Genomic DNA, 27422 nt, shown 5'->3' on the forward strand with positions numbered 1-27422 from the left:
TTCTGGAAACAAAAGGAATGCAGAAAAGAAAATATTGTACAGGCAGTTAGAGAGAAACAGGAGAGAGAACTCAAGCCAATACAGTAAAAAGTCCAGAGTGGATCAGTGAGGTTAATCCCACTGTGCTTTATGTTAGGTAGGTAGGTAACAGTGGTAGGTTGATTTGTGGAAAGATCACAGCTGGATTAAACTATGGGCTATAGCAGCAGAGGCATAATTGTAGGTGAAAACATCACTGCTTTATGTATGTGTCACTCACAACCATCCCAGTGCCTGGGAGCGCTCTGGGAGAAATGGAAGGCAAGGGAAACCAACATCACCCACAAGGTCAAGAAGGAGGTTAATACACTTACTGATGACATTAGACAACTTTAGACACRCAAGCAAAAAAAGTTAGTTTGCATTTAGATTAGTTTTCTGCTCCCATTGGTATTTCTCTGTTACAAGTAGACACAACCTGTCCACTTTTCTCCAGGAAAAATCACTCATATGTGCTTGGTCTCAGTGTTGTGGCTAGAAGAGTAGATAAAGCTCACATGTTTGTGATGGGGCTGTGGCCTGCTCTCCCATAGGACAATCCCAGACCTGTGGAAATGGCACCCTGAACAATGCCCTGGCGATACAGTGAAAATTCTCACTCCAGCAGACACCATGTAGATAACACTTGCATGGTGGCAATTCTCAATCCCTTCAAAAAGAGACCTTTCACAATGTTGGACTTCCTGGTCTTTTAGTATTTATCACTGCTGCTCAAGAAGTGATGGCACTGAACTCTTTCTCCTTGGCCTTTAACACAAGACTGAGGAAACTCATTCCCAACTTCTGCTTCTTAGTAGTAACTCTTTAGCTGTTTTCTACCATAAAGGTTCCTGATATGCTGCATCTTTATATCACCCCATATAACACCTTTATCTCTCTCCCTCAAGACAGGCAGGCTCAGTGTACAGCTCCCTATTTCCTGATTATAGCCTAAGGTATGGCTGCCTTCTTCCCCTGCAGTATCAACAACTCCACTTCTTCCTCTTCTTCCAGAGTATCAGCCCCTTACATTCTCTTGTGCCTCCAAGCATATAAGCAGTCATGCTCTGTGAGGCTCCAGTTTTGCAGAACATCTCACAGTATCACATATTCTTTGCTATTGCTATGATACAGACAATTTTAAGCAGGATCCTGATGGCCAAATTTAATATCTCAAAGAGAGGGCTGCTACAGAGATTGAGATATCTAGCTCTGTTTTTCAAGTAAATTGTGTCCCCTTCTGAATCCTACTCCTAAAATTTTCCAGCACTCTCTTTTCCCACAATTCCTATAAAGGTTTCAATTTTTCCAACCACTCTCTTTCTCACCAACCACACAAATCTCTTACCATCTTGGACTCCTCCAACTTGAGAAACTTTTAGCAACAAATACAAGTTCTGCCTTCCACAGATCCCAGTGACTTCCCAATCTCAGCTCAGTCTTTTCAATCATACTGTCCCAAAATATTACCCAGGCCCTCCAGGCTCAGATGCCCAGCATGAAATGTTTCAATCTAAAACAGTTCATTTTAACAAAATGAAAACACAACTCCAAACAGGGTCTGAGATCAGGATGGCTGACACAATCTCAGCAACAGACAGTGCAATAGTTCTACCGGCTACAAGACTAAGGAGAGATTATAGTAACTATAAGCATCTCTGCACTGTGAACAGGTCCAAGTTCATTTTAATCAAGTACTTTGACTATCACTAAAAGGCCAACTGTAGCAGCTGAACAGCTCAATGCAGATCAGCTCCCTGGTTACCCATACTGTATACTGTATTGTGCAGGGAGCACTGTTTCTGTTGTGGCTGCAGTAATGCCCATAACCAGACTCTATAGTTTATAAATGAGAATGAGTATATGGCACTGTAGTTATATCAGTAATCAATGCAKCAAGATATATGCTCTCTGCAGAGACCTACAAACACATTACCTATSTACAATCAGCTGTAACTCCTTCAGTGTGTACAGCACTATTTATTCATTCTGCTGAAATACCTTTCTCCTCGCCTCATTCCCTTCCTTTTAAAGTTTGCATACTAGCTTCTCTCCTCATTTCTCTGAACCTGTCATTTCTCTATGCTCTTCACATTCTCAGTATAGCATACAAAAGTTTTTGCCAAAAGTTTATGTAGCTCTACCTGTCGTGTTTCTAGATGCTTAAGTAGATGATTTTTTTTTTCTTTTTTACCTGGTAAGCTGGATGTAGTGGGTGTGCAGTCACTTTCATCCAGCCACATACTCTGAATCAATGGCCTTTGGAGGGCCCTCAAGAGAGCACGTCAGCTCCTGGAGAGGGCAAAAGACTTATTTTAATAATGCACTCTGTAAAATCAGGGAGGGTAATTGCTGTATGTTAGAGATCATGCATCCACTCTGTCATTCTCCTCTTCCTCAGATGTTTCACCTTCCCTCAAACCACTACAACTGCTTACACTGGATGAAGAACATGAGAATGGCTGCATCACATAGTATCCTGAAGTTGTGAAATACAAGCATTCAACATCATCATGCTTATTGTTAGCATAGGCTCACACTTTTTATGACATAGCTTTATTACAAAGAAGTCAGAAACAATAAGAAGAAATTATTCATCCAGTTAAGTTTTCAACTAGGAAGAGAATTCAGGAGAACTAGCTCATGTTCCTTAATTTCTAGTATTTCATTTACTAGAAACACTCCTCATTACTTCCATTCTGGGTAACTGTATGAAAGAACAACAGCCAAATTCTGATTAGCTGAATTTTTAATTTACAGACTTAAGTGTCTTATAGTAAGTCAAACCACTTACATTTAAGCACTTTACCTCTAGACTTTCCTTAAAATCTACAGATGCCTTCACTTTGGAGATCAAAGATTTTAGGGGCCTAAACACAATACAATCAGATTTAAAAATGGATATATAGGGTAGGCATTATCCAGTGTAGGCAACTGACTCCCACAACCACCAGCAACCATGTTTGCTCTTATATAAAACTCCAGGCAATGTAACAGTATTATAATGAYGTTTTTCTATTCATGCACTCATAAAGGGTAGCCACTGGGTTTCTGGGTAGTTGTAATAGGAAGAGTCAGGAAGGCATATACACATTATACAGCATTACAGAATGGTTAATTAAGAAGAAAACAGAGAGAAGGAGAAACAAATTACCAATACTTGCATTATTTTGGAATGTCTCAGTGCCAAATTACTATGATCAAGTGCCAACCTCTTACAGAGGTAGGTCAGAACTCTCTTCCTGCTCACACACACAAACATCCCCATGTCAGAGTGCCCATCCTGGTGATTTTGCATGTGCCCAGTTGCCACTAGACTGGCTCTTGTAGGTCTGTTCCACTAGATTTTTAGCTCCTGCAGGGTGATTATGAAAGGAACATCCCAAGCGTTATATACGAAAACTGTATCGAATGACTTGATTATCAATCTCTCAGATGTCATGTACATCAAGGTAGTCTGCTGCATGTTTCATATCCACCAAGACAAGACCTTTAAGGTCAGCTTCCACCAGCTTAGAATTTGGGATCCACTGCTTGCAGCCAGCCAGGACAAAGAGCAGTCTATGAGGCTCATGTGCTTACATGGTACAAGGTACAATGTGTATGTCAGTGTAACATTTATGCTGAAATATTCACTGACTCTACAAGAGGTGAGTCAATAAGAGAGAGATGAAGGGCTTAAAAATGCTAAGAAACCCTGAAAAGCTACGAGAGGCAAGAAAGATAAGACAATTTTAACATACTAAATATATTTATTTCTTCAGAAATACTGCAAAATATTGCCAGTCTTGACCTACAAGCAGTTATGAAACCTAAAGTCCCAGGCATATTACATGCCAGCATGCAACAGGGAGAACACTAAGGGCAGGGCCAATACAGGCCAAAGGTATTTCCTCAGGAGATTAGGAAATATATTTTGGAAGAAATGAAGGCCAGCATGCTTCTCCCTTAGCACAGCAAATCAGTAACATGAATTTAAGTGAACTGGGACCTAAATTTCAATGAAGTGTCCCCTTCTCAGCATCTTTCCTCAGCAGATTTTTCCATCCTCATTCTCTGCACTGCCCTTCTTGACCTACATCATCCAAAAGCACTAGAGACAGAGAGGGCAAGGTGTTTTTCTGCTCCTGGCTTTTGTAGGCCAAGTTGTTCTCTTTTTGCTCATCTGAGGGGAGGAGAAGAGGAGCACTCAAGGTGGCCTCCTTCCCCAGTCATTAGTAGAAGTTGGCTCAGTGACTGCTGGTTGGGCATTGGGAAAGGCCTAGAGCCACAATGCTCCAATGGGAGCTGTCTGTCCATCTCCCTTTCCCAGGATTCCCACTCCAGGAACTGCCTCATTACGTCGTGYCACTTGGTCTCTGCACAGTTCTTGAGGTCCTCTAAGTAAATTCATGCTCCTCTTAACCAGGGCTCTCTTTTCAACCCCAAAGTCTTGCCAGTATCTTCAGTGAGGTAATCAATGACTGAGTAGCATCCGGTCCACTCCTGATTGGATTGATGTCCCCACTCAGATGTGTCTGAGGAGGGAAAACATATACACAAAAGAAACATGTACTTTTCCTAAGATTTGGACATACACAGTACAGTGCTTGATTTTCAAATGCAACCCAGAAAGATATCTGGTCCTGAGGAATTTTAATACCTAGTTACCTAGGCTGGGTTCATTCTTTTGAGACTGTTCCTTGGGAAGAAGGATTATTTGGAGGGCTACCAGTACAGTAGAGTAACTAAGAATAATAGTCCTTGCACATGGGAGAGAAGACAGGATTAGCCCAGGCAAACAACGCAGTTTTGTAGATTGCAGGCTGATCACTGCAGAAGGGTTGTGTTGGAAATTAGCATGTGAGGAARGGGAGTAAGTGCTAGTTTAACTCTACTGTATAACAATTTATCTGTTATTTGTGTTCTATTTGTATTTATTTCTACCTATGATCATAGCRGAACACAGATGAAGAATCAAGTCTGGAATTTGAAATGATTATTTAAGACAAGTAGTGACATGCTGGGCATTTTTGCAATAGAGAAATTTTCTGTGATGCTTGTTCCTGGAGAGAACCAGAAGTGGGTTGATGGACTATCAGGAATGGTATTTTCAGTACGGATTGCCCAAATAACTCTAGAAAGAGCTAGAGTTCTTTAGCATTAGAAATATGTCTATATCATGATCCTGATTTGTGATTCTGCACTTAATGAACAGTAAATAGAGTGCTCCAGTAGAACTTTATGGAGCTCTGAGAGAAACTGCTGGAACGACACCCCTAATCTGTTCCGCCAATACTATGCTAACACTGTTTTGGTGTAAATGGTCTGTTTTGTATGGTGAAATTACCTGTCTGTAATTACCTGTTCTGGATATGATCAGAAGGTATAGTTGCAGTTGAGCTGGTCCCTGGCTCTGAAAGACTGGATAATCACAATTTTTGCAAAACTATATATTACACCCTTCTTTGTGAGCAAACTGTCCAGGAATGGGCTAACCCACCAGAACTGTGCACAGACATTTTCTGGGGTTTGTACAAGTGATTTTGAGTCCATGATTAAAAAAAGATGCAAAGAGAGAATCCCAGCGACAGAGGTACAGAAACTGCAGAATCAGAAAGACCATGTCTTATTTGCATAAACAATAGCCATGCAAGTATTGTTAATGAAAACCCATGCYACGTTTGCTCTTCAAAAGAATGTGATACCAATTCGAAACAGCTCACCTGCCAGCTGATGAACACAGAATGAGAGTTGAGAAGTAGAGGAAGCCCACAGTTAAATACAGAAATCAGGAACAGATACAAAGAGCTTCAGTTTTCCAAGACACGCACACATTCCACAATAGAGTAATCAGGACTGCCCCAGATATAAGATACTTTCTTACTAGGCAGAATTCTAGCTGATTATGACGACCTCAGCTATCTAATTAGAGCAAGAGTCCCTTGTATTTGCTAGTGAAGAACTTCTAGTTCTCTATCAAGATCCCAAGCAGGATGAGGGAAGGGATGTGGAATGATCTGGTAATGCTGAAAGGAGGGTATTGCTGATCAATCAGCAGTTCCGTGTCCTGCAGTCCTTCCTGTTCTTGGCTGACAATGCTAACATATCAAATGGTTTGCTTCTCCTAAGTATGCTTCCAACCTCCTCCTCACCAAAATTTTAGACTCCCATCCACCCCATCACAAAAAAATACTCACCAGAGCTCTGCACCTTGGCTGTGACAATAGTCTGGGCAGTCCCAGAGCATACAACTGGATAGATGAAATTCTGCAGATAGTCACTAGCCTTTAATTCTTAAGGAGGACTGAGTCTAGTTGGAAAGAAGTCCCCTCCTTCACAGATCTGGCATCTAGAGCAACTACAGCCATAGAGGGGTGGCTCTAGAGCACCTCCTTGTTACAGCAGGCTCAGTCCTGCTGAAGGACATGGCCTAGTAGTAAGTGCTCAGGATCCCTTCTGCCACAGGTTGCATTTAAGTTTTTTTGAAAAAGTCTGATGTGCCAAGCTGTTCCAGAAAGTCAGCTGCAGGCTTGAATTTTGAGACAGGCTGCTCTGGCATCTTAGAAATGTAAATGTGTGGTTTCTCTAAAGTCCTAAAGTATCTAGATAGGATCACATCCTAGCAAATGGCCCAATAATACAGCTTATCAAAAACAAAGCTGTATTGCCACGGAGATGCGTTTTTTCCAGTTTTTGACCACTAGAAAGTGAAGAGCTATTGTGCAGCCCACTTCATGAAGTGTATTGCAGGAGAACATTGAACGTGCAATGAGATGTTTTACAAATGAAACAGAGGTGAGACACATGAGACCATAATGCCTCCTGGAACACCTTGGCACAAGTGAACACAGGCTTGTTCAAGCCAGTTGAAAGCAGCAGCATGAATCCCACTTAAAGGGGCAGAACTTGAGTACAATCCAACATCCTAACACACGCTAGTCCAAAAACTTCAGAAAGATCCAAAATCATTCCAGAAGAAGCTACATAGGAATCATACACACAAGCACTGATAATTGGACAGCTAGGGTGTGTGTATCCTGTTGGATACAAGCTAGCACGACAGGAATCAGGCCAGAATCACCTTTGAGCAGTCCCATTTTTCTTCACTGGCAGTATAAGAAAGCTGATTCCCTTACTTTCATGCTCTCAATAACAATGCCAGGGCCAGACATCTATTTTTTTAGATGTTGCACAATCTTAGTAGAGCCTCCAAAAGAACAAGATATGCAGCACACTTAAGTCAATGCCAGAGACAGCTAGCACCTTTCAAATATTATAATTATTTTCAACTTACTTGCTCTTCCTGCTGAGGAACTCCGGGGAGTTGGGATTAGATGATCCATCAGACTTCAGGTCAAAGAACGTTCCTGGACTGTCCAGCACCTCTTGTATCCTCTCTGCAGTGTCCCTACTGGAATGCAAGGAACACCACCTATCCCCCAAGGTCAGGGTTCACCACTATCTATTCTAACATTTCCCAGGAAGTCACAATATAAAGCTGTATCTCCTTGACAGGAGAAGAGGAAGCAAGCGCAGCTGTGTTGAACAGGGCAGACTGCCTAGATATGACCTGTTGAGAGCTATATAGTAGAACTGGCCAATTTCATGCTTCTTTTAAATTAATATAAAAGCCTAAATTAATTTCAATATTTTTATTTAATTCTTCAGCTTGTTCTCCCACCCATCCTATTTCATTGCTCATGAGAAGCTTTATGATTGGAGTGCTAATATATTTATTGCCTAAAGAAAAAAGGATTTTCTGATTAACTGAAATCAGCAAACATTCCTTTTCAGGATGGTTACAGTACTTTTATTTGTACTGGTACTTGCAAAGATACTTTTGAAAAAAGCTGTCTGTTTGAGTACCTGAACAGTGAGGTATGTTTAATTAAGGACTGGGAAACTACTACTTCTTGCCTCAGTTTTTATTTTCATGGTATGTGGTTTCAGTGGTGCAGTTTACAGAGTTCCTTCTCCGTTTTTTGGCAAGTTGATCCTATTCTTCACATCACAGTTCATCACTCTCCCATTTGTGCTAATATAACTGTTTGTAGGACTGAAAATGATCCTGATGAAAAACAATCCTGAAAATAAAAAACCTTGAAACTTCGACAACAAAAGAACAAGCACGATGGACTGAAACGTGGGTCACCTCTGTCACCAAAGCCTACATATCATTAAACTACAACTTCAGGGTGAAGTCACATATGATACTGTGAGTTGACTGTTGCCAAACAAAGCCTGCTGGCTTTGTAAAAAAAAGTACGCTGTTGCTGGGTGTACTTTTCCATCAGTCCTGGTACTCATCAGACTTCTCCATGAGACAACTAAAGCAGAACGATAGTTCTTCTGTTATTAATAATCTGAATCAGCTTCATGGAGGGTACAACAGCATCTGAGCCATCACAAGGAACAGGGCAGGATTATGTAGTTAAAGAGATACCATAAGAAAGTATGATATTTGCTTTTCAGTAGCAGGGAACTGTTAGATCAGGCCACCTGCTAGTGAAATTGCACCTTCAAGAATCACCCAGAATGTTTCCTAGAAAACAAGAGAAGATAAAGCTCATCATTCCTCTTATCTAAGATTAAAAATAAGCAGAAGAAAAACTAAATAAACCCAACAGCGTTCCAATTCCCTCCTAGCTAAGAGCAGTGGAAATAATTTAAAAAAAGAAATTAAGTCTTCTTTTTCCCCCTTGTTGTAGGAAGCTTTTACAAATTTCTGAAATGGATAGGGAATAACGTATGTATACAAAGTAATATATTGATAGTACACGAAATAATAGATTGAGAGTTATAGCTGCATAAGGTGCAAAACTAAGGTAAGCAATGAGTAACTGTGGCTACTGTGTTGGCTTAGACTGTTAAAGGGAAGTTATCTCAGAATATTTTTCTTCTCTCAAAAAATGTTTTAAATTATTTTTATTCAAGTAAGAATATAGGTACCTCATTAAGGAAAGGTCCAACATAATAAAGAACGAAAAGAAGGTGAAATGTAATAGGCAAAAATTCTTCCTGTTGTAAAATCATTGGTTTCTACAATAAAGATGGCTTTTCTCCTTTTACACTCTTTAAGCTATTTTGTGGAATTCTGGGAACTAGAAAAACTGTATACAAAGTGCAGAGCACCCCCATGGCTTTTGAGATTCTGTATACTCTTAAAAAGGTGTTGTATAAATAGATCTGAGAGGCACATTTATTCATTTAACCAAATAATCTCTGGTAACCAGTAGACAATTTTTGAATGCTTGTAGTTCAGTCAAATACACTTAATTACTCCTTGAACCTGTATGTTATCCCTTAATGAAAATTATTTCTTAAATCATCTGAACTGTTAAATGTTGGTCATTTTGAGTTAAAACTTTAGAAAAAGAAAAACCCTCTTTTTTAATATGAACGCAAACAAATAAAAAAGCACTCCTTCCTTCCTCAAATAAAAGCCTTTCTCTTATCTGTTACCTAAAATTGGTGAATGTAGAACAGGAGAACTAGGACTCTCGGATCATACTTGCAGTTTAAGAGTGTATATGAGTGATCTGACTATATTCCTCCACTCATCTCATCCTTTCTTCCTTAAATACTATCCTCCCCATTTCCAAATGTCCTTTCTTATTCTTTTTCTTTCCATGATTCTTCCACTTATCCATTAGCTGACAGGCATTTTTCCCATTCCAGTCATTTCCATTCGGTTCTCATTCCTACTGATTCCCGTTCTGTCTTTATACGAGCTCTTTTATCTCCCTTTTCTCATCTTCTCTTGTCTTTTCTCTCTGCCTCACCTTCCCATGGCTCATACCTTTTTTCCTCCTGTATGTTCTCAATGCCAATGGCACTACTTCGTCGGCCATGGAAGCGGCTGGCTCGAGTACGTGATGGGCTCCTACCAGGCATGGCGAAAGACTAGAAAAAAAGAAAAATGTGACAAAAAATTGCAAGAGCAAGTAGACAGGAAAAGACTCTGAAGAACTGGAAAAGTGTAAGAGAGAGTTTGTTATGTGGATCCCAGATCCTCTCCTTTACTCTGGCATGTTATAGCCCTGCCCAGCTCCACCAATGCAAGAAAGAATACTTTCTGTCAGTGAGAAAGAGAAGCAAAGTCATACAGAGATGGTAAGAGACAGAGAGATATAGAAACAAAGGGAGAACAAGACAGATAGACAGTCAGTGTGTAGAGAAAGGGGATCAGGAAGAGAGATATCCCCATACGAAGAGAGGAGAAGAAGCATCAGAAAGAGGCAGAGAAAACTAGAAGTTAAAGGGCAGAAGGAGGCAGCAAGCACATGTCATTACTATTCCGTAGCTCTGTCGTGAAGACATGAAGAACACATACAACTAAACTGCCACCAAGAAATTCCCACACTGAAAAGCTTACTCAGAGATGCTCTTTTGAGTTTGCCTATATTGACATCACTAAGGCAGAGACTACAGTCAACTGGATGCAATTTAGCCAAGATGACCATACTTTCAACATCAGGAATAGGGATACTTTCCTGGAAAATATTTGTCATGGATTTATCATGTCCACACTGATCACATATCTTTAGTATCCCTATTAAACAGTACCCATAATTACTCACGTTTTTTCTCATCCCAAAGTCTACTTATTCTGCTATTTGTTCCCAACATGCAAATTCCATTTACAGTAAACAATGTCTTGAATAAACATTGTGCAGTTATTTATATTACAGATAAAAAATTTGACTGGTGAAATTGAAAAACGAAACAGTACTAGTATCCCAACATTCTTAGCTCTTGTCATTACACAAATACTGTATAACTCCGGTCAAACCACAGTGCATGATTTTTTTTAAGTTACGACATCTTGCAGGATCTAACCCAGGACAGCAGAGATAGATGTTTGATGTAAAGTCACATTTGCCCTTCTCTTCACGGTCTGCATCAATCTCAATTCTAATTTATGGATGAACTGGGGCTAGAGACAGGCATAGACAGAACAGATAGATTGCAACACATGCTGTCTAAAACCATTTGTGAAATGGAATGAGAACCAAAAGAGGTTCACAGAAAGAAAAACTAATAGGAAAACAGAAACAAAATGTATGGTGGATCCCAAAGGTATGCTGCATTCTTTCTTACAGTCCACCCTAATACCTTACCGCAGCAATGGCCTTAGGGCCCTCGGTGATACTCTGGCTGAGGGCAAGACCAGCTGTACTTGGACGGTTGGGCAGCAAAGCTGGCTGCTGTTTTCTCATGGATATCCCCACTGTATCCAGGCTCTGGCTGCGGCCTCTGATCACTCGCTGAACAGAAAGGAGGCAGGGAAACAGACAAGCACAGATACAAGTATAGACATGCACACAGTAGGGCAGAATGAAAAACACCACAAAAAGGGTAGAAAGCTGAAACAGAACAACACCAGTACCATAGAAATCCTAACTCCTAGAAGGCAGCATCCTAGATATTACCAATTTCTGGTCCTAGATGATTCATGAACCTCACTGCCAGGGAAGAACTCAAGTACATTCTCCGCTTTCACCTCCCTTGTCTTACTGCAACAAATAAAGATTCCCTACCAGTATCACAACTTTCTAGATAAGACAGCATCATCTGGAACAGTCCTGCCTAGTATAGGCTACAAAAAACAAAATCAAACTCCTATCCATGATTGCATGGCTCAATCTTGCACAAACTTGAGTGTTGTTCCCAGAGAGAAAGCAGCAATATCAAAATCTGCAGTATTTTAAAAAGTCATTTTCTGAGTTTATTTAGTCTTCTCCAGCCTGCTACAAAGGCCATCTGTGTACAATGACACGCAGATCACAGCATCTGCTAGAAGTCAGAAGAGCACATTTTGGAATAATTAAAGACAGACATGGAATGGGTATGAAATTTCTGGTCAACAGGAAAGGCAACGTAGGCATTGTACGTATAAATTTACACCAGACCAAAGGATCCCAGCTCTGACTAAAGCTACGCAGATATGCAAATAGACTAGTTCCAGAGTCCTTAGCAAATCTAACCAGTCCACTAGACAAAGCACAAGGTTAGCTGAAATAACGCACATTTAACAGAGGCAGCAAACAAACACAGTAGTTTGGACAGCAGTTTCTGCAGAAGGGCGCAAGAAGGCACCTTCATTTTCAGTCCTAGGAGTGTACACTTCCTCAGGTATGATCATGACATGCCACAGAGCACACTCCCCAGCAGCTGTTGGATTCACTGCATCAGCTGTCGACCCAGACAGACTCTCTGACAGCAGATGCAGCTCTACAGGTATCAGGCTGCAGGGAGTCCTTGGGGCCTCTCTGTGACGCCTGGGCTGACAGTCAGCTCAGGTGTAGAAGGTGTGTTGTTGATGAGTTGTGTCATCAGGCAAAGCAGTTATGGGAGGAAGCCAGTAGGCTGCATAGCAGCCATGATGACGAGCAAGAGATATACAGGGTTTTCTTGGAGACCATATGGCTCCAGAAGTCCCAACCACCCACAGCAGTTGAGTTATTGGAGGACTGTGTGCCATGTGAAAAGGTACATCATAACACAGTGGGAGAAGGCTGGAAACTGATCGCTTCTCGTAGGAGGAGAAAGACAAGATCTTACTCCTCCTTAAGACCTGCAACTGGGGAACACTTTTAGTGCCCTTCAGGCTGAGGAGGAGTGGGAAATGGCTTTACAGGAAGCAACTGGGCCAAAACACCCTGTGCTTTGCAGGAATACCTGGAAGAAGCTGTGAGTGATAGTTGGGGATGATTTCCTGCTGCAGGGGACAGAGGCACCTATCTGCTGACCTGACCTCTTGTCTTGAGAGGTTTGCTGCCTGCCAGGGACTCAAACATGATAAATCATGGAAAGACTGCCAAGGTTTGTCCACACATCTGACTATTACCCTCTGCTGCTCTTCCATGTGGGCACTAATGATACCAAGAGCAAATTGGAAACCATCAAACAGGATTTCAGAGCTCTGGGCATGGTGGTTAAGCATCTGGGAGCTCAGATCATTTCCTCCTCCATCCTGCCACTGAGGGGAAAAGATGGGAGGAGGAGCAGATGGATTTTCCAAGTTAAYAACTGGCTGYGCCACAGGTGTTGGCAACAGGGATACAGTTTCTATGACCATGCAACCCTGTCTGAAGATCAACAGCTGACAGGGAGAGATGGGATCCACCTCAGAGCAACTGGAACATATCGAACTCTGCCTAGGGGTGGATGATGAGTGAGTGGAGAGCTTATAGGTGAGGACTAAGGGCAGGCTGACMTGGGGGACACTGTTGTGGGTGTTCACTACAGGCCACYKGGTCAGGAAGAGGAAGTCGATGAGGCCTTCTACAGACAGCTGGAAATAGCCTCATGATCATAGGCCCTCATTCTCATGGGGGGCTTCAACCGCCCTGATATCTGCTGGAAAGACAGCACAGCTAGGCACAAATACTCCAAGAGGCTCYTGCAGAGCATCAATGACAACTTTTTGAAACAGGAGGTGGAGGAGCCTATGAGGTGGGGTGTCCTGCTGGCCCTTCTMCTGACCAAGAAAGAAGGACTGTTTGGAAATGTGAAGGTTTGGGACAGCCTTGGCTGCAGTGAACATGAGATGGTGAAGTTCAGGATCTTGCATGCAGGAAGCAGGGCAATAAGTAGGATCGCAACCCTGGATTTCAGGAGAGCAGACTTTGGCCTCTTCAGGGAACTACTTGGAGGAATCCCATGGGTTAGGGGCCTACAAGAAAGAGGGTCCAAGAGAGCTGGTTAATATCCAAGGATCACTTCATCCAAGCTCCAGAGCAGTGCATCCCAAGGAGGAAGAACTCCAGCAAACGGGGCAGGAGACCTGCACGGACAAACAAGGAGCTCCTGCCAAAACTCAGACAAAAAAAGAAAGTTCACAGAATGTGGAAGAGGGGACAGGCTACCTGGGAGGAACATAAGAACGTTGTCAGAGTATGCGACAACAGAGTATGCAGAGCAAGAGGAAGATTAGGGAAAATGTGGGCCCACTGCTGAATGGGGTGGGAGCCCTGGTAATGAAGGATCCAAAGAAGGAGGAGTTACTGAATGCCTTCTTTGCTTCAATCTTTGCTGCTAAGACTAGTCCACAGTATTCCAGAGCCYGGAGACAAGAGAGAAAGTCTGGAGAAAGGAGGAGATTCCCTTGGTCAATGGGGATCGGGTTAATGATCTTTTGGGCATATCTGGGCCCTGATAGGATGCACCCATGAGAGCTGAGGGAGCTGGTGGACTAGGCCACTCTCCATCATCTGTGAAAGGTCATGCAGAAAAGGAGAGGTGCCTGAAGACTGGAAGAAAGCCAGTGTCACTCCAGTCTTGAAAAAGGGCAAGAAGGAGGACCCAGGGTACTACAGGCTGGTCAGCCTCACCTCCATCCCTGGAAAGAAAATGGAGCAGCTCATCCTGAATGTCATCTCCAAGCATATGGAGGAGGAGAAGTTGATCAGGAGTAGCCAGCATGCATTCACCAAGGGGAAATCATGCTTAACCAATCTGATAGCCTTCTGTGAKGGAATGACTGGCTGGGTAGACGAGGATAGAGCAGTGGATGTTGTCTCCCTTGACTTCAGCAAAGCTTTTGGCACTGTCTTCCATAACATTCTTAGAGGTAAGCACTTGGAGGAAGTGCAGGCTAGAGGAGTGGACTATGAGGTGGATTGAGAACTAGCTGAAAGGCAGAGCTCTGAGGGTTGTGCTCAGTAGCACAGAGTCCAGTTGGAGGCCTGTAGGTAGTGGTGTCCCCCAGGGGTCGGGACTGGGTCCCATCCTGTTCAAATTACTCATCAGTGACCTGGATGAGGGGACAGAGTGCCTTCTCAGCAAGTTTGCTGATGATACCAAGCTGAGAAGAGTGGCTAGTACAGTTGAGGGCTGTGCTGCCATTCAGAGGGACCTGGACAGSCTGGAGAGTTAGGCAGAGAGGAACCTCATGAGGTTCAACAGAGGCAGGTGCAGGGTCATGCATCTAGAGAGAAGTAACACCATGCACCAGTACAGATTGGGTGTCGACCTGCTGGAAAGCAGCTCTGCAGAGAAGGACCTAGGAGTTAACCATGAGCCAGCAACGTGCCCTTGTTACCAAGGAGGCCAAAGGTATCCTGGAGTGCACTAGGAAGAATGTTGCTAGCAGGTTGAGGGAGCTGATCGTCCACCTCTCCTCAGCCCTAGTGAGACCACATCTGGAGTACTGTGTCCAGTTCTGGGCTCCCCAGTAAAAGAGAGACATGGAGCTACTGCAGAGGGTACAGCATCGGTCTGCGAAGATGATTAGGGGACTGGAGCATCTGCCCTATGAGGAAAGGCTGTGAGAGCTGGGTCTATTGAGCCTGGAGAACAGAAGGCTGAGAGGGGTTCTTATTAAYGTCTACAAATACCTCAAGGGAAGCTCTGAAGGGAATGGGGTCAGATTCTTTTTAGTGGTGCCACGAGACAGGACAAGAGGCAATGGGCACAAACTGAGGCACAGGAAGTTCCACCCGAATATGAGGAAGAACTTCTTTACTGTGAGAGTGACAGAGCAGTGGAATTGGTTGCCCAGACAGGTTGTGTAATCTCTTTCTCTGGAGATACTCAAAACCTGCCTGGACGTGATCCTGTCTAACATGCTCTAGGTGACCCTGCTTGAGCAGAGAGGTTGGATTAGATGATCTCCAGAGGTCCCTTCCAACCTCAACCATTCTGTGATCATATTAAGACTCTCTGTACAGACAGATAAAATGTTATACAAAAGAAACACAGAGATAGAACTGGGAACAGAAACTAATCAGGCAATTGATGTAAGATCCTTCCTATATAATCAGTTCAAAACTCATTTGCCTGCTTATGCACAAACTCACATCATATTACATTTGACTAAGTTCTGTCATCTAATCCTAATTTAAAAATATTCTCTAAACTAAATAATGAGAAATTAACACTGTTTTTCAGAAGGAAAGCAAAATATCACAGTTTTCTAGACAGTATACTCTTATGTTTTACAAATAATCATTAGATGTAATTCTCGTAACTCCCAGTCATAAGGAATGAACTGAAAGAGATCTGCTGCTTCCTACTGTTTTTTACAATTCCTCTTGCAAGCAACCCACTCTTTTTTCTGTACATTAGTGAGTGAAACTCCATCTGATACTAGATACCAGCATGAAACAGAGAGTTTGATCCTTAGGGACAGTATGAGATGTTATACTGGACCAAGCTGTAACTCTTCAGAGATCAGAATAGGAATGTCTTTTCTTGAAGGATATGGTAAAGAACAAGGTGCTCTAAAGAAAGGCTGCTGTAGGGAAAGATGTCTTTTCTGTCTCACCCTAAGAATAGCTGCTTAGCAGGGTCAATATTCCTTGAAGGGACATACAGTGTGAGCAGCTGGCTAAGAAACTGCCACAATCCACCATCACTCACCTTGAAATTCTCAAAGAAACCTCCACTGCCATTCTCCATCTTGTCATCCTCCCCTATGGGCAAGCCCATCATACTGCGGCTGCGAAGCTGCAGCTCCTCAAAAAGGCTCTCCAAGAGGGCACTCCGGGTTCTCTCCTGCACCAAGAGTGGAAATAAAAAAAAACAGCTACTGTTTTGGGATTGKTTTTTTTTTATGCTGTTTTCCCAATGTCTCGCATCTTCCCTTAAAAAAATAAATTAATGTAGACAATATGAAGTAGCTTCAGTTTTGTAGTTATAGTAATACTCAGTCCTTTTAAATTCTCTCTAATCAAGACATTTTTACAAGGCATAAAGGCCATAAAAGTTTTTTTAAAGATACGGAAACTGAGGCATAGGTTGAGGGCAGTTTTTTACAAGATCATCCATAAAGCAAGCAGCAGAGTTTGGAAGAAAATTTTGGTACCTTGAACCAAAGTAAATGGTATCAGTACACTCCCTCTAACAACATTGACTCTCACACTAATACACAATTACCTCCAGCAATATGTACAAATTACACTCCCACTCTTATTAAGGGTTAAATCTTTACATTAGAATGTACCTGTTCATATCACGTCTGCTGTAAAATACTCATGCTGCTGTGCTGAGCACAACTACATTTAATCTTCCTTTTTTAAGAAACTTGAAAGAAGAAAGTAAAAAATGATACCCTACATTCTTAATTAAAGTTATACTCTATGTTCTTAATCTGGCAGTAGCATAGCTTTATCATTTTTAATATGAACAAACAGGCAACAAACCCACCTCTAATTTAGCAAATTTTTCTGATCGGTAGCAGCTATACTCAGCATTGATGAGCTTGGCCAGAAGGAATTCACGAAACTTCGCACTCTACAAGATAAGATGAAGGCTAGACTGGAGATGAAGACCAGACTGGAGATGAAGACCATAACATAGATCTCAGATGTGAAGAGCTCTGCCTTACTACTCTTTAGATCTCCAAAGTCATCTAGCCAGACTGAAAACAGTGATTCAGAATAAAAGTAATAAAAATAAATATTTATACAAAATATATAAAAATATAAACTAAAACATATATAAAAATGATAATGTAAAATGTATAAWATATATAGAGGTAAATAAATTTATATGATATACATATACCATATATATTCATATATATTCTTGCCATCTAACACCAGACCAGAGAAACAAACCTTTCTAAATATGGCTGGATTTGGAAGAGAGGGCCCAAAGAAGGGGACATCATCTCGGGCTGTGACTGAAACCTGAAAAAATATAAGAAAAAAATAAATCAGTGTCATAACATAAGTGAGACGTTCAAAGCTTCCCATAGCAATAAGAACTGGAAAGTACCTTGTCTTAGTCAAAAAATGTTGTTCATTTTTGATTCTAAAAGACTACATCTCAAAAATAACAGGTTAAAACAGTAAAGCAAAAAAAAGGCAGTGGCTGAGGGGAAAGGAGCAGCTGAACTCACAGCAGAAAAGAAGAAAGTTAATACTAAAAAGAACAAATCAGATAAAAAAGAGTAAAACCAGAAAATTAATAAAAGGTAGGAAGGCCTCCAAAGGAGAATTCATTAAAAAACAGTTTTTAATTGAAAATCAAAATCCTGTTTATTTGCACAGGAAAATGAAAGGATCTAAGGGATGTTTAATACATTCCACCCTATATCTCCTATATGAGCACTCCTCCAGCTCCAAGTGGTAGTAACACAGACAGTCAGAGTGTGAACATCATCAGAAGAAAAAGAAGAAAAACAGAGCCTTCACCTATACTGTATGGAGATAAGAAAATACCAGACAGAATAAAATCCATCATCCTCTACATGACTTTTTTGTCAAAACCTTGTCATTTTGCAAAAAGACTTCAATCTATTATGGTACTTCTGACCCTTCCTGAATCATTTACATATTTGACAAAGACAATGCAATTAGAAATACAGTATGATATCCACTGTAGATACCCAAACAATATCTAATATGCTATCCATTATCTGTTCCTGGTCTCAGTAAATGGATGTGCTGACTTAACTCTCAAGAATTCAGTTAGCTAAATGTGCACACTGTAATAGCAACAAAACCTAGCCAAGCCAATTAAGCTAACCAGTATATTGAGAATAAAATAAATAGATGATTCTATTTGGTCTGCAATATTTATCTCCACTAGAAGAAAGAAGAAGCTTCTGTCACTGAGGCTGTATTGACTCTTTTTTTTGGGTGTGTGTGTGTGTGTGTGTGTGTGTGTGTGTGTGTGACAGAGACTCCTCACTGGAAACATACTCTATGCTGAAATTAGTCCAGTGAGAACATCTCTCTGAACTAGATGTGTTAAGCAGACAAAGTCTTTTTGTCTTTCCCAGTAAGAGATAAACACTTCAGTGCTTTTCATTTTTTTTAATATGCTCCTACCTGACACATTCATGCCAAAAAAATAACCGTAATGAACTACTGGACATCATCAGGGTCCAGTAGCACTCTCAGTCCAGTGCATAGCCTATCTAGATTTCTGTACAGCTCTTCAGAGCATATACCTTTAAGTGGATGCAGCTATGTTACTCGACACAGAGAGCACCTAGAGTGTTTCACAGTTACAATTTTATCTTTGTGTTTGAGATGAAGCAATACCATTCTCTGCCATTTCATGCAATAGGGAACAGTGTCAAAGCAGTTTAACAGAGACTTCTTCAGAATAACACTGGAAACGTTCCAGAGCCGGAGGTATGGGTTTAATGGGGGAAAGAAGGAAAGAAGTCTTTGACTTCGTTCAAATTTCTCACATTGTAGGTAAGCTCCTCTAATTACAAGGTCTCCCTCTCTTTCCCAACAGATATTCACCAGTTAAAATCCTGTACCACACTTCTAATTTTCTGATTGCAAGAATTGATTCAAAATAATAAATACCATGAATATATCAATCTAACCATTGAACATCTAAGCTTAAAAACATGGAAAAGATGGGTAGGAAAAAAATCTTCCCAAACTGAAATCTCATCTGTACTAGAATGCTCTTAAGGCAGAATTAGTTCACAAGCTCTAAAGGCTTGGGAAAAGTTTTTAGAGAAAACTCTGTATTGGCGCCAGCATCACAGTTGGGATTATTTCTTTTTTTATGAAATGATATAGGAAATCCTATTACAGTGAGGAAAACAATGCCATTGCAGATAGGCAAAGAGGAGACCAATAGTAGGAAGGGATAAGATAAAGGACAAGCTTCCCCAGCTCTTACTCTTTTAATAAAAGAAATCCACTGAATTTCTGTGCCCTACAAAATGGACTGTGAGAGAAGTCAAACCCCATGACCCTGATCATGATAATGCTATTACGTTGCTATAGACCTGGCTGCCAATAGTACAGGAACACTTGCAACTGGTAGTTTTACCTCCAGCACCCTATTTGGTGGAAGATGTGATAGGATCCTGTTCTAAATTTGCATATTCTTGGCATTCCATAGATCTAAAAGGTAGGACTCTCTACTCTTTATCATCACCAAAATAGAATTACCACACAATGTAAGACATAGGATTTTACTGCATTTTCTGCTTGCAGTCCAACCACTGTGCTTGAACTAGGTTTTTTTAAAGAAAGTATTCCATCTTGATTAAAATGGAAAATCCACCACAAAATCAAATTTTTAAACTTTCTGCTGTCTCAGGATGGTTGAAAGCTGAGTATAAAGCTATATAGATATTCATATAGTGTCCCGTGACAAAGAAAAAGCTATGGAAAGAGGCTGCAGACAGGAAACCTATGTTCTGTTAGGATTCCCTTCCAGTGGGGAGCCTTAACATGTAGCACATCCCTGCCAGATAGGCATGTGAAATAATCAGTTGAAGCTGGTTAGTTCCCACAGATCAGGTCAACCAGCCGTATTTGCCATGTGTAGTCTTAGGATGGGAAAGCTCTCAACACTGTGCTGTACAGCATGAGCAATGCAGACATGACTGTCAGAAAGTGTCACTCAGGTCAACTGAACAAGTTTCATTCAACATATAAAATACAAGCAAGACATATTCCTGAATCATTTGCTACTTATGTTCTTTGATATAAACACAATTTTTTAATCTGAATTTATCCGACTTGAATTCCCAAGCCTCAAGCTTTTGACATTTGTCAGCTATTTTGAAAAGCATACAAGTACATTCTAGTTTCACATGTAGATACTTACAGATTGATCAAATCATTCTTTGACTTTCTCTATGCTAGGCCATAAGCAGTCCTGCATTCCCTTCAGTAAAATATCTGTCCTCCAAAATTTTAATCATTCTGAGCCTCACCTCTTAGCCTTCTTCAGCTTACCAATACCTTTACGAAATCCGAATACTCATCAAACATGAACGCAGACTAAATAGTAGCAATTACACAAAACAGAGGACCTCTGCAAACCTAGAGAATAAAGAAAATAGCAGGAAGGAGATCCCTCATCAGAGATCAAAGAGTGAGTGAAGAGGAAGAAAAGTTGCTGGCAGCCACTAGATTGCTATGTTTATTAATAACAGATTTAATCTCACATATAATGTTCACTTTCACTGATAAYGTTGATAACATTGACTGACAGAGGAAGCAAAGCTGTTGGGATTACGGTTGGTTGAACTTGTACCTCTCCCAAAGGCTCAAGAACAGATTTCCACTTCAAGGATCAGTACTACTAAATCATCATTATTGGCGCCATTTACCTTGTAGAGAGTTTCCCCACTGGTACTGCGACTGAGCTGAATTACCACATAAGCATGTAAGAAATTAGAAGCAATCATATCAGGAACAAAAGGTGTGTTTTCATCCTGGAAGATGATGGCTACAATGTCATTCCCAATGTGACGCTTCCGCTGAAGCTGGAGAGAAAAAAAAATAAAATGGGGATGAAGGGGAAAAAAGCAGAACAGTAAGACAGGGCCTCCCTCCTCAAACATCAGTCTGTCTAGTATCTCCAACCCATCCCATCTCCTCAATCAAAACTCTCATCTCTTCTTTTACCATTATTCCAGTTATAATTCCCAATATTTAAGCAGTCAAGCATTCTCCCCCTAACTAGCCCCTCATCAAATACCCCTCTCATCCACCCTGTTGAATTCCTCAGCTCTCCTTACAATACCTGCTGAGAATCTCCCTCAGTGAAAGGCAGCTTTGTAGACACATGAAACATGATCTCCTTGCCCCGGAAATTTGTATAGACCGATTCAGTGCCTGTTTGACCCCTAGTGACATCCAAGCCTCCCCGGAACCTGAATAAATCAATACCATGTGATAGGTTGGGCAGGACAGAGGTGAGAGAAATAAGAATGTGGAGAGAAGAAAGAAGATATCAGAAACACTAGCTCATATATCAATATTATCAAAGGTAATTTTTAAGAAATCAGTGATAGAGGGGCACCACATCTTCCCAAAATGAATGCACTGACTGAAGCTGCACTATGTTTCTGCTGATGAACTCCCTTGCTTACTAAAAACTGCAAAGTTAAACTAGGACTCCTTAGAGGAATTCCTTTCTTTGGCATTCTCGTGAGAAACAAAAATTGTATTTGAGAAATACAGCGTAAGAGAGAAATATAGATTGCCATACAGAAACAGACCAAAACTGTGCACTGGTATTGTGAAACACAGTAACATTCACACAATGAAAATAAAATTCTTTGCTGATGCTGTGGGCCAGACTGAGATCCTATCAGACCTGTAAATGAAAACTACTAGCAGAGGTCTGAACTTCAACTGGCTCACAGAAAGGATGATAGACCAAAGCATTCTGGGCTCCTACACCTACACTGGGATTCCCAGAACACAGTACTTTCATGACAGTAGTGCTTTAACAGAGTTGCTCATTCAGAGATGAAGCCTCATAAGCAGTGTTCCCTAACTCATGCTGACTTTTGAACTGTGCTGGTTACACACCCACGGAAATCTTGCAGCTGAATCCTGTCACCAAGGAAATCCAGGAACTCCAAGAAGCCTAGACTCTCTTCTGTGTTACTGAAGACTTCTTCTTCAGTTGTCTTCAAAAGGAAAGGAAAAGCAATACACAAACAGTACAAAGAATAGATAATGATTTTTACACACAGTCCCAACAGCTTTGAGACCCTACACAAAGAAAATAATAAACGTAAGGCAAGCTTGTATCCTTTCTTTTTATGGAGCCTGTATTTTCCCCAGGATAACAGACCTTGTTATCATGTCTAAGTTAAGCGACTGACTCTGTTTTGCCTCAAGTACCTCGGGATCTGGAGTAAAGAAGAAGATTACCTGTCCAGGTTTCTGGTAGATGACCCCAAATTTGAAGTTATTACTTATGACATGTTCATCAAATGCCACAATAAGCTGTGAAGCCTTAGGGAATGAAAGGGGGAAAAATACAAATTATGAATTAATCTCATCAGCCAACCCTTGGTGGTAAAGGGACATACAGACATAACAGCACATTATACCTTAGGATAGAGGACAGGAAAGAATCGTTCAACATTCACATCCTCACACAGTAGCTGCCGAGAAGAGAGGAAGAGAGAAGTTTTATCAAAGTGTGCTCTTGTCTGTTGCAGTCATGAGTATGGGGACATTGTTTAACAATTATTTGACAGGAGTCCTTTCAGGAGACAATTCTAAAGTAAAATTAGAAGAAGAGAAGAGAAGCTAAACAGAAGTGTAAAAGGGAAATATTTGTCAGTACTGGTGGAGAATAGTAAAAAAGACAGAAATGGAAGGACACAGGTGTGACAATAGCTTGAAGGATAAAGGTTGAAGAGAGGCAGAGACAGACTCATGCTATAAGAGTGAACAGGAAAGCACAGATCTCACCTTTGCCATTTGGACAGCATTGGGAAACTCATTCAGACAGGAAATGGGGATGAGATCATGCCTGGTGCCAGTCCGAGTCCTGACACAAAACAAAAAAGAGGTTAGCGCAAACGTTGGAGGAGACCTAAGTAACTCTAGCTCTTTAAAGAAACACCTATTCCTTCAGATCTATCCTCAAAGCAACTATTTCCAGAGGATTAATTTTAAACCTAACATTTAAAACACTAAAAGGGGGAAGCATTTATGCTTCTTATTGCTCAAGATTAAAGAAATGCTTAGTCTATTGCTCCTTTGCCTTTGTGCTTTAATAAACATTTTGCACTTCTATTTTTTATATAAATCTGAATGTTGAAATACGATTAATGGATACAGTATTATGATGAATACACAAGACCATACAATGAGGGTTTGCAGGACTGCTAAAAGGTCTGGTAGATACAGCCTAGGTCAGTGTGTGTAAACAGGGAAGTAGAAACTGGTGTAGCGCTTTCCCAGAAAACTGATGGAGGAGTTTCCTTTCTCTCTCCCTATATTAAAGGGGAGATCTGTTTCTAGAGGAAAAGATATATTTGGCTGTCATAGTCATCTTCCATCTATATAAATAAGCAATTGGAAGGGTGTCACATATAATAGGGTATTTTATCAATTTAATTAACATAATCAATACAGAAATTGTCTGGTGAAGAACAAGCGGGTATAAGGTTTCTGGGCTCAAACTACCCCTGGCATAGCTCACAGGCAGGCTGTCTGTGGGGTTTGTTTCTTTTTGATTTTTTTTAGAAGATTATTCTCTGCCTGGCACTCTTCTCTATCGACAATAGAGGAAAAACATCAGTGACTCTCTTGCAGCTGACTCCTACACAACCAAAAGTTTTCTGCTAATACTCGATAAGAGATTTAAGTAGCATAATTGCCTACTGGAAGTGCATCCAGCCAACAGGGTGCTAAAAAGCTTTTCTACAACATGCCTATACAAGACCATCTCTGCTCTTCCTCTAGTTTATTCAGCATCTCTCTCTGGGTAATGTCCCTCTGTGAAATAACCCCAAAGGTTATGGTATTCTGTAAACTGTCTTGGAAAGCTAATGAATGTTCCAGCTCATTGTCAGGTGAGCCTTCTTTTCGAGAACAAAGTATAAAGTTCAAAGTTAGGCCTGAGTTAGGCTGCCCTCTACTAGGGAATGTATCTTCTCCTCCTAGACAGTACTTACATGTCTCTAAGTTAACCAAATGAAGATAATTTAGGGGTTTTTTTGAGGGAAGAGTACATATTTTTCTCACAGGAACTCTGAAGATGTGCCTGAAAACACCACTTCAGCTTCCTGAAGGGAACTGCTGAGAGATACTCAGAATAGAAGGCAAGAAAAGAAAGCTTAAAGGTTATTTTGCAGTCTTCCCAAGGATAAAGACATTAGATCATGTAATTCACACTCATATCTATGGGAAGCGAGTTACTGGCAAGATGAGAGAGATAGCACAGTACCAAACACTTCAACAAAAGACATTGTTACCTCAGCAACAGTCGTAGGTTTTCCTGTTTCTCAATCTGTTCATATTTCACAGAAAGTAACAGGTAGCCCAAGGATGTATCACTGGAGTAAAAGTTCTGGTGCTCCTGAAAATAGGAAGTCAAAATAGATTATTCTGAACATGCTTCCCAGAGAAGTTTACCAGATTTTTTGCATATTTTGCATATAAACTATCATTTAAATCTTTTAAGGGGCACTAGTACGTGTCAATTTTTGGTCTCCAAACCAGGAAATAGAATAGAATGAGATTGGTATTGTACTTCTGAGTTACCAATGATGAGATATGGGGGTAAGAGTCCTTCTCAGTAAAGCAAAAGTCCAGCAACCAAACAAATCAACAAAATCTTGAAAGCAAAATCATCTCAGCTGCACTACAATAGACAGAATTATCAGTGCCTTCTTATGCCTTGGAACCATGAAAATCCAAAGAAAGCCATATTGCAATCTGCAGACAATACAATCAGGAATGTATCCACAGAGATCCTCAGCATAGAACAGAAAATAAAGGCTTTCTTTTGGTATCTTTTGTGGAGAAATCTTGAATGTTCCAAATCCCAGATGATGTACCTCAAGATATCTAGCTGGATTTCTCACTTGCTCTTCTGTCAGAAAAGAAACCCTGCCCACTCATTGAGATGTTAAAAACTCCTAGGAGATATACTGCACACACCTTAGTAAGCAACTTGATTCCCAAATTCCATTCGTAAACTATTTCATAGAGAAGAGTATCAAATGGCATCTTATTTGCTGATATACTTCCTAATGGTAGTGTTGTCTATCATCTGTTGACTTGAAAAGTATAATCAAAATAGTCTGCATATATCTCATATTGCTTAGATTCTGTTCTGATGCACACCAGTGGTTTTATGCTGTATAGCTGTAGGAATGAGCTTTACAGCCTAAACACAAAGTGTTTGCCATAGTAAAATTACATGTATGAGGGAAATAAAACACCATTCCCTTGTAAATATTGAATGGGTTGTTCTACCATCTGAATAAAAGCCATCTCAAATCCAACAGAAAGAGTCATCTGCAACCTAAGAAGATGGACAGGAAAGCTGCAGTTTGTAACTAGGATCACAAGATGCAGAGGAAGCATCATAGGTAGCATACATGAATGCTTGCACATGACATGGAAGTGGTGTGCACTGGGGCAGTAAGCTGAGTGCCCAGTTGCACAGTCAGAATTACATGAACTGTGAAAGGAATACTCTGGACACAATTAATTAAGGACTGAATGGGAGCATTGTGTCATTTGATCAGAAAGAGCCATTGTGCAGTAGGCAGACACTAGCCTTCTAATAATTCATTCCTCACCTTTTTGCCTAAAAAATATAGYAGAATATCTGTTGTGTCTTGGGTGTCTCACAAGCTCTCCCAACTTATCGGTAAAATCTCTTTTGGATGTGGAAAAATCTAAGCAAATTTTTGAATTAGTAGTACTTCTGACCTGCTGTGAAACTGTGATAGGACTAGTGGAACACTCTGATATCTACATGGAAGTAGGTATTTTGAAATCAAGAAAAATAAAACAATCCTTTATTTGGTAAAGAAAAGGAATAACTAAGACTTCAGTCACTACCCTGAACTTGGATGTAAAGGTGAAGCTATTGAACACTTGTAAGTATTAGAGATATCATTGTCCTCCTTACCAGGTTAAAGTCTGAAAACAAAGATGCCCATAAACCAATGCTATCCATACGCTAAAGGAGATGCCAAAGACAGGCTCCATCATGAAAAGAGAAAAAGCAAACAAAAGTCAGAACTGTAAGGCAGTAAAAAGGAATAGGAGCCAAAGTCTTAGCTGCAGCTGAACGTCACACTGAGCTACAAATACCAGAAAATAGAATGCCACCCAATGAGACTTCTGAAAAGATTGCAGCAGGTCTGACTTACTGGGATCCCAGATGCTCAGGAGACTGAGTTATATCAGATCTGCAGCTGGCCATAGCCAGACAGAGCTGCAGAAAGGGGTGCAATCTTTATCTGGGGACCAGACACCAGTATTAACGGAAGTCTTAAAATAATCGATTTTTTTTCACCTTTCAAGCTACTCTGGCTGCCTAGGTTTATCCTGAATGTAAGCCTGGGTTACAAACTGAGATCTGTGTAATTTTAAGTATGAAAAAACCTGTAATTTCCTCCTTATGACTTTTTTTTCCTCTGTGAAAACACATAGGGAGCAAAAGGCAAAGTTCTTCAACATACAACAGCATTTATCTCTGTCTGTCAGTGTTAAACAGAGATGAACCATCAAAAAGCTAAATAGTTTATATGGAAGATTGTAACTCAATGGTGACAAGATACCCTGAAGCCAAGATGACAATGTTGGTCAGAGTCATAAAAACAGTTTGTGCAACATCTAAGGTAGTCTGAAACAGTTCTGGATGTCAAATGGGATCTGTTAAAAGCAACTAAACATCTTTCATGAGGCCAAGAGAAACAACTGAGAAACAAGGCCAAGCTGAAACTGACATTTCGCTTGCAAAGTTATAAATTTATTAAGGTATCAGTCATATTCTCAGCTGCTTGTTTTTGTTGATGAAATAGAATTGTTTTGACTACACAGTAGGAGCAACTGCACTAGGGATGAACAAATTAGACAAAAGTAAARGAAGTCTGCCCCCTGGAACCTGGTAAGCTTCATCATTTCTTTTGACAATAGGAGCATATTAAGCCACAGAACATCAAAAGATCTTTATAGGATTCAAAATGAGTTCATTAGCCCATTCTCTTCCTT

At 40.7% G+C, this 27422-nt stretch overlaps 1 protein-coding gene across 2 annotated transcripts in view; it reads right to left on the reverse strand.

The window, feature by feature from the left end:
- The window catches only part of LOC146584477 (rap1 GTPase-activating protein 1-like), a 56107-nt gene that overhangs the window by 5940 nt on the left and 22745 nt on the right, over positions 1 to 27422 (reverse strand). Inside the window, exons 7-19 of one of the 2 annotated variants that reach the window (XM_085324507.1) lie at positions 24665 to 24768; positions 23154 to 23232; positions 22787 to 22840; positions 22605 to 22688; positions 22257 to 22357; positions 21463 to 21592; positions 21047 to 21202; positions 17565 to 17636; positions 17152 to 17238; positions 16366 to 16500; positions 11121 to 11267; positions 9800 to 9903; positions 7295 to 7411 (exon numbers count right to left, since the gene is read on the reverse strand). In XM_085324507.1, the coding sequence (XP_085180633.1) occupies positions 7295 to 7411; positions 9800 to 9903; positions 11121 to 11267; positions 16366 to 16500; positions 17152 to 17238; positions 17565 to 17636; positions 21047 to 21202; positions 21463 to 21592; positions 22257 to 22357; positions 22605 to 22688; positions 22787 to 22840; positions 23154 to 23232; positions 24665 to 24768 (1370 nt within the window). Of the gene's footprint in view, positions 1 to 7294; positions 7433 to 9799; positions 9904 to 11120; positions 11268 to 16365; positions 16501 to 17151; positions 17239 to 17564; positions 17637 to 21046; positions 21203 to 21462; positions 21593 to 22256; positions 22358 to 22604; positions 22689 to 22786; positions 22841 to 23153; positions 23233 to 24664; positions 24769 to 27422 lie in introns of both variants that reach the window. The other variant, XM_085324506.1, reaches the window with a different exon arrangement.

This window comes from Rhea americana, unplaced genomic scaffold, assembly GCF_003343005.1.
Source record: "Rhea americana isolate MKP2758 unplaced genomic scaffold, rheAme1 scaffold_92, whole genome shotgun sequence".
Classification (NCBI taxonomy): Eukaryota; Metazoa; Chordata; class Aves; order Rheiformes; family Rheidae; genus Rhea; species Rhea americana.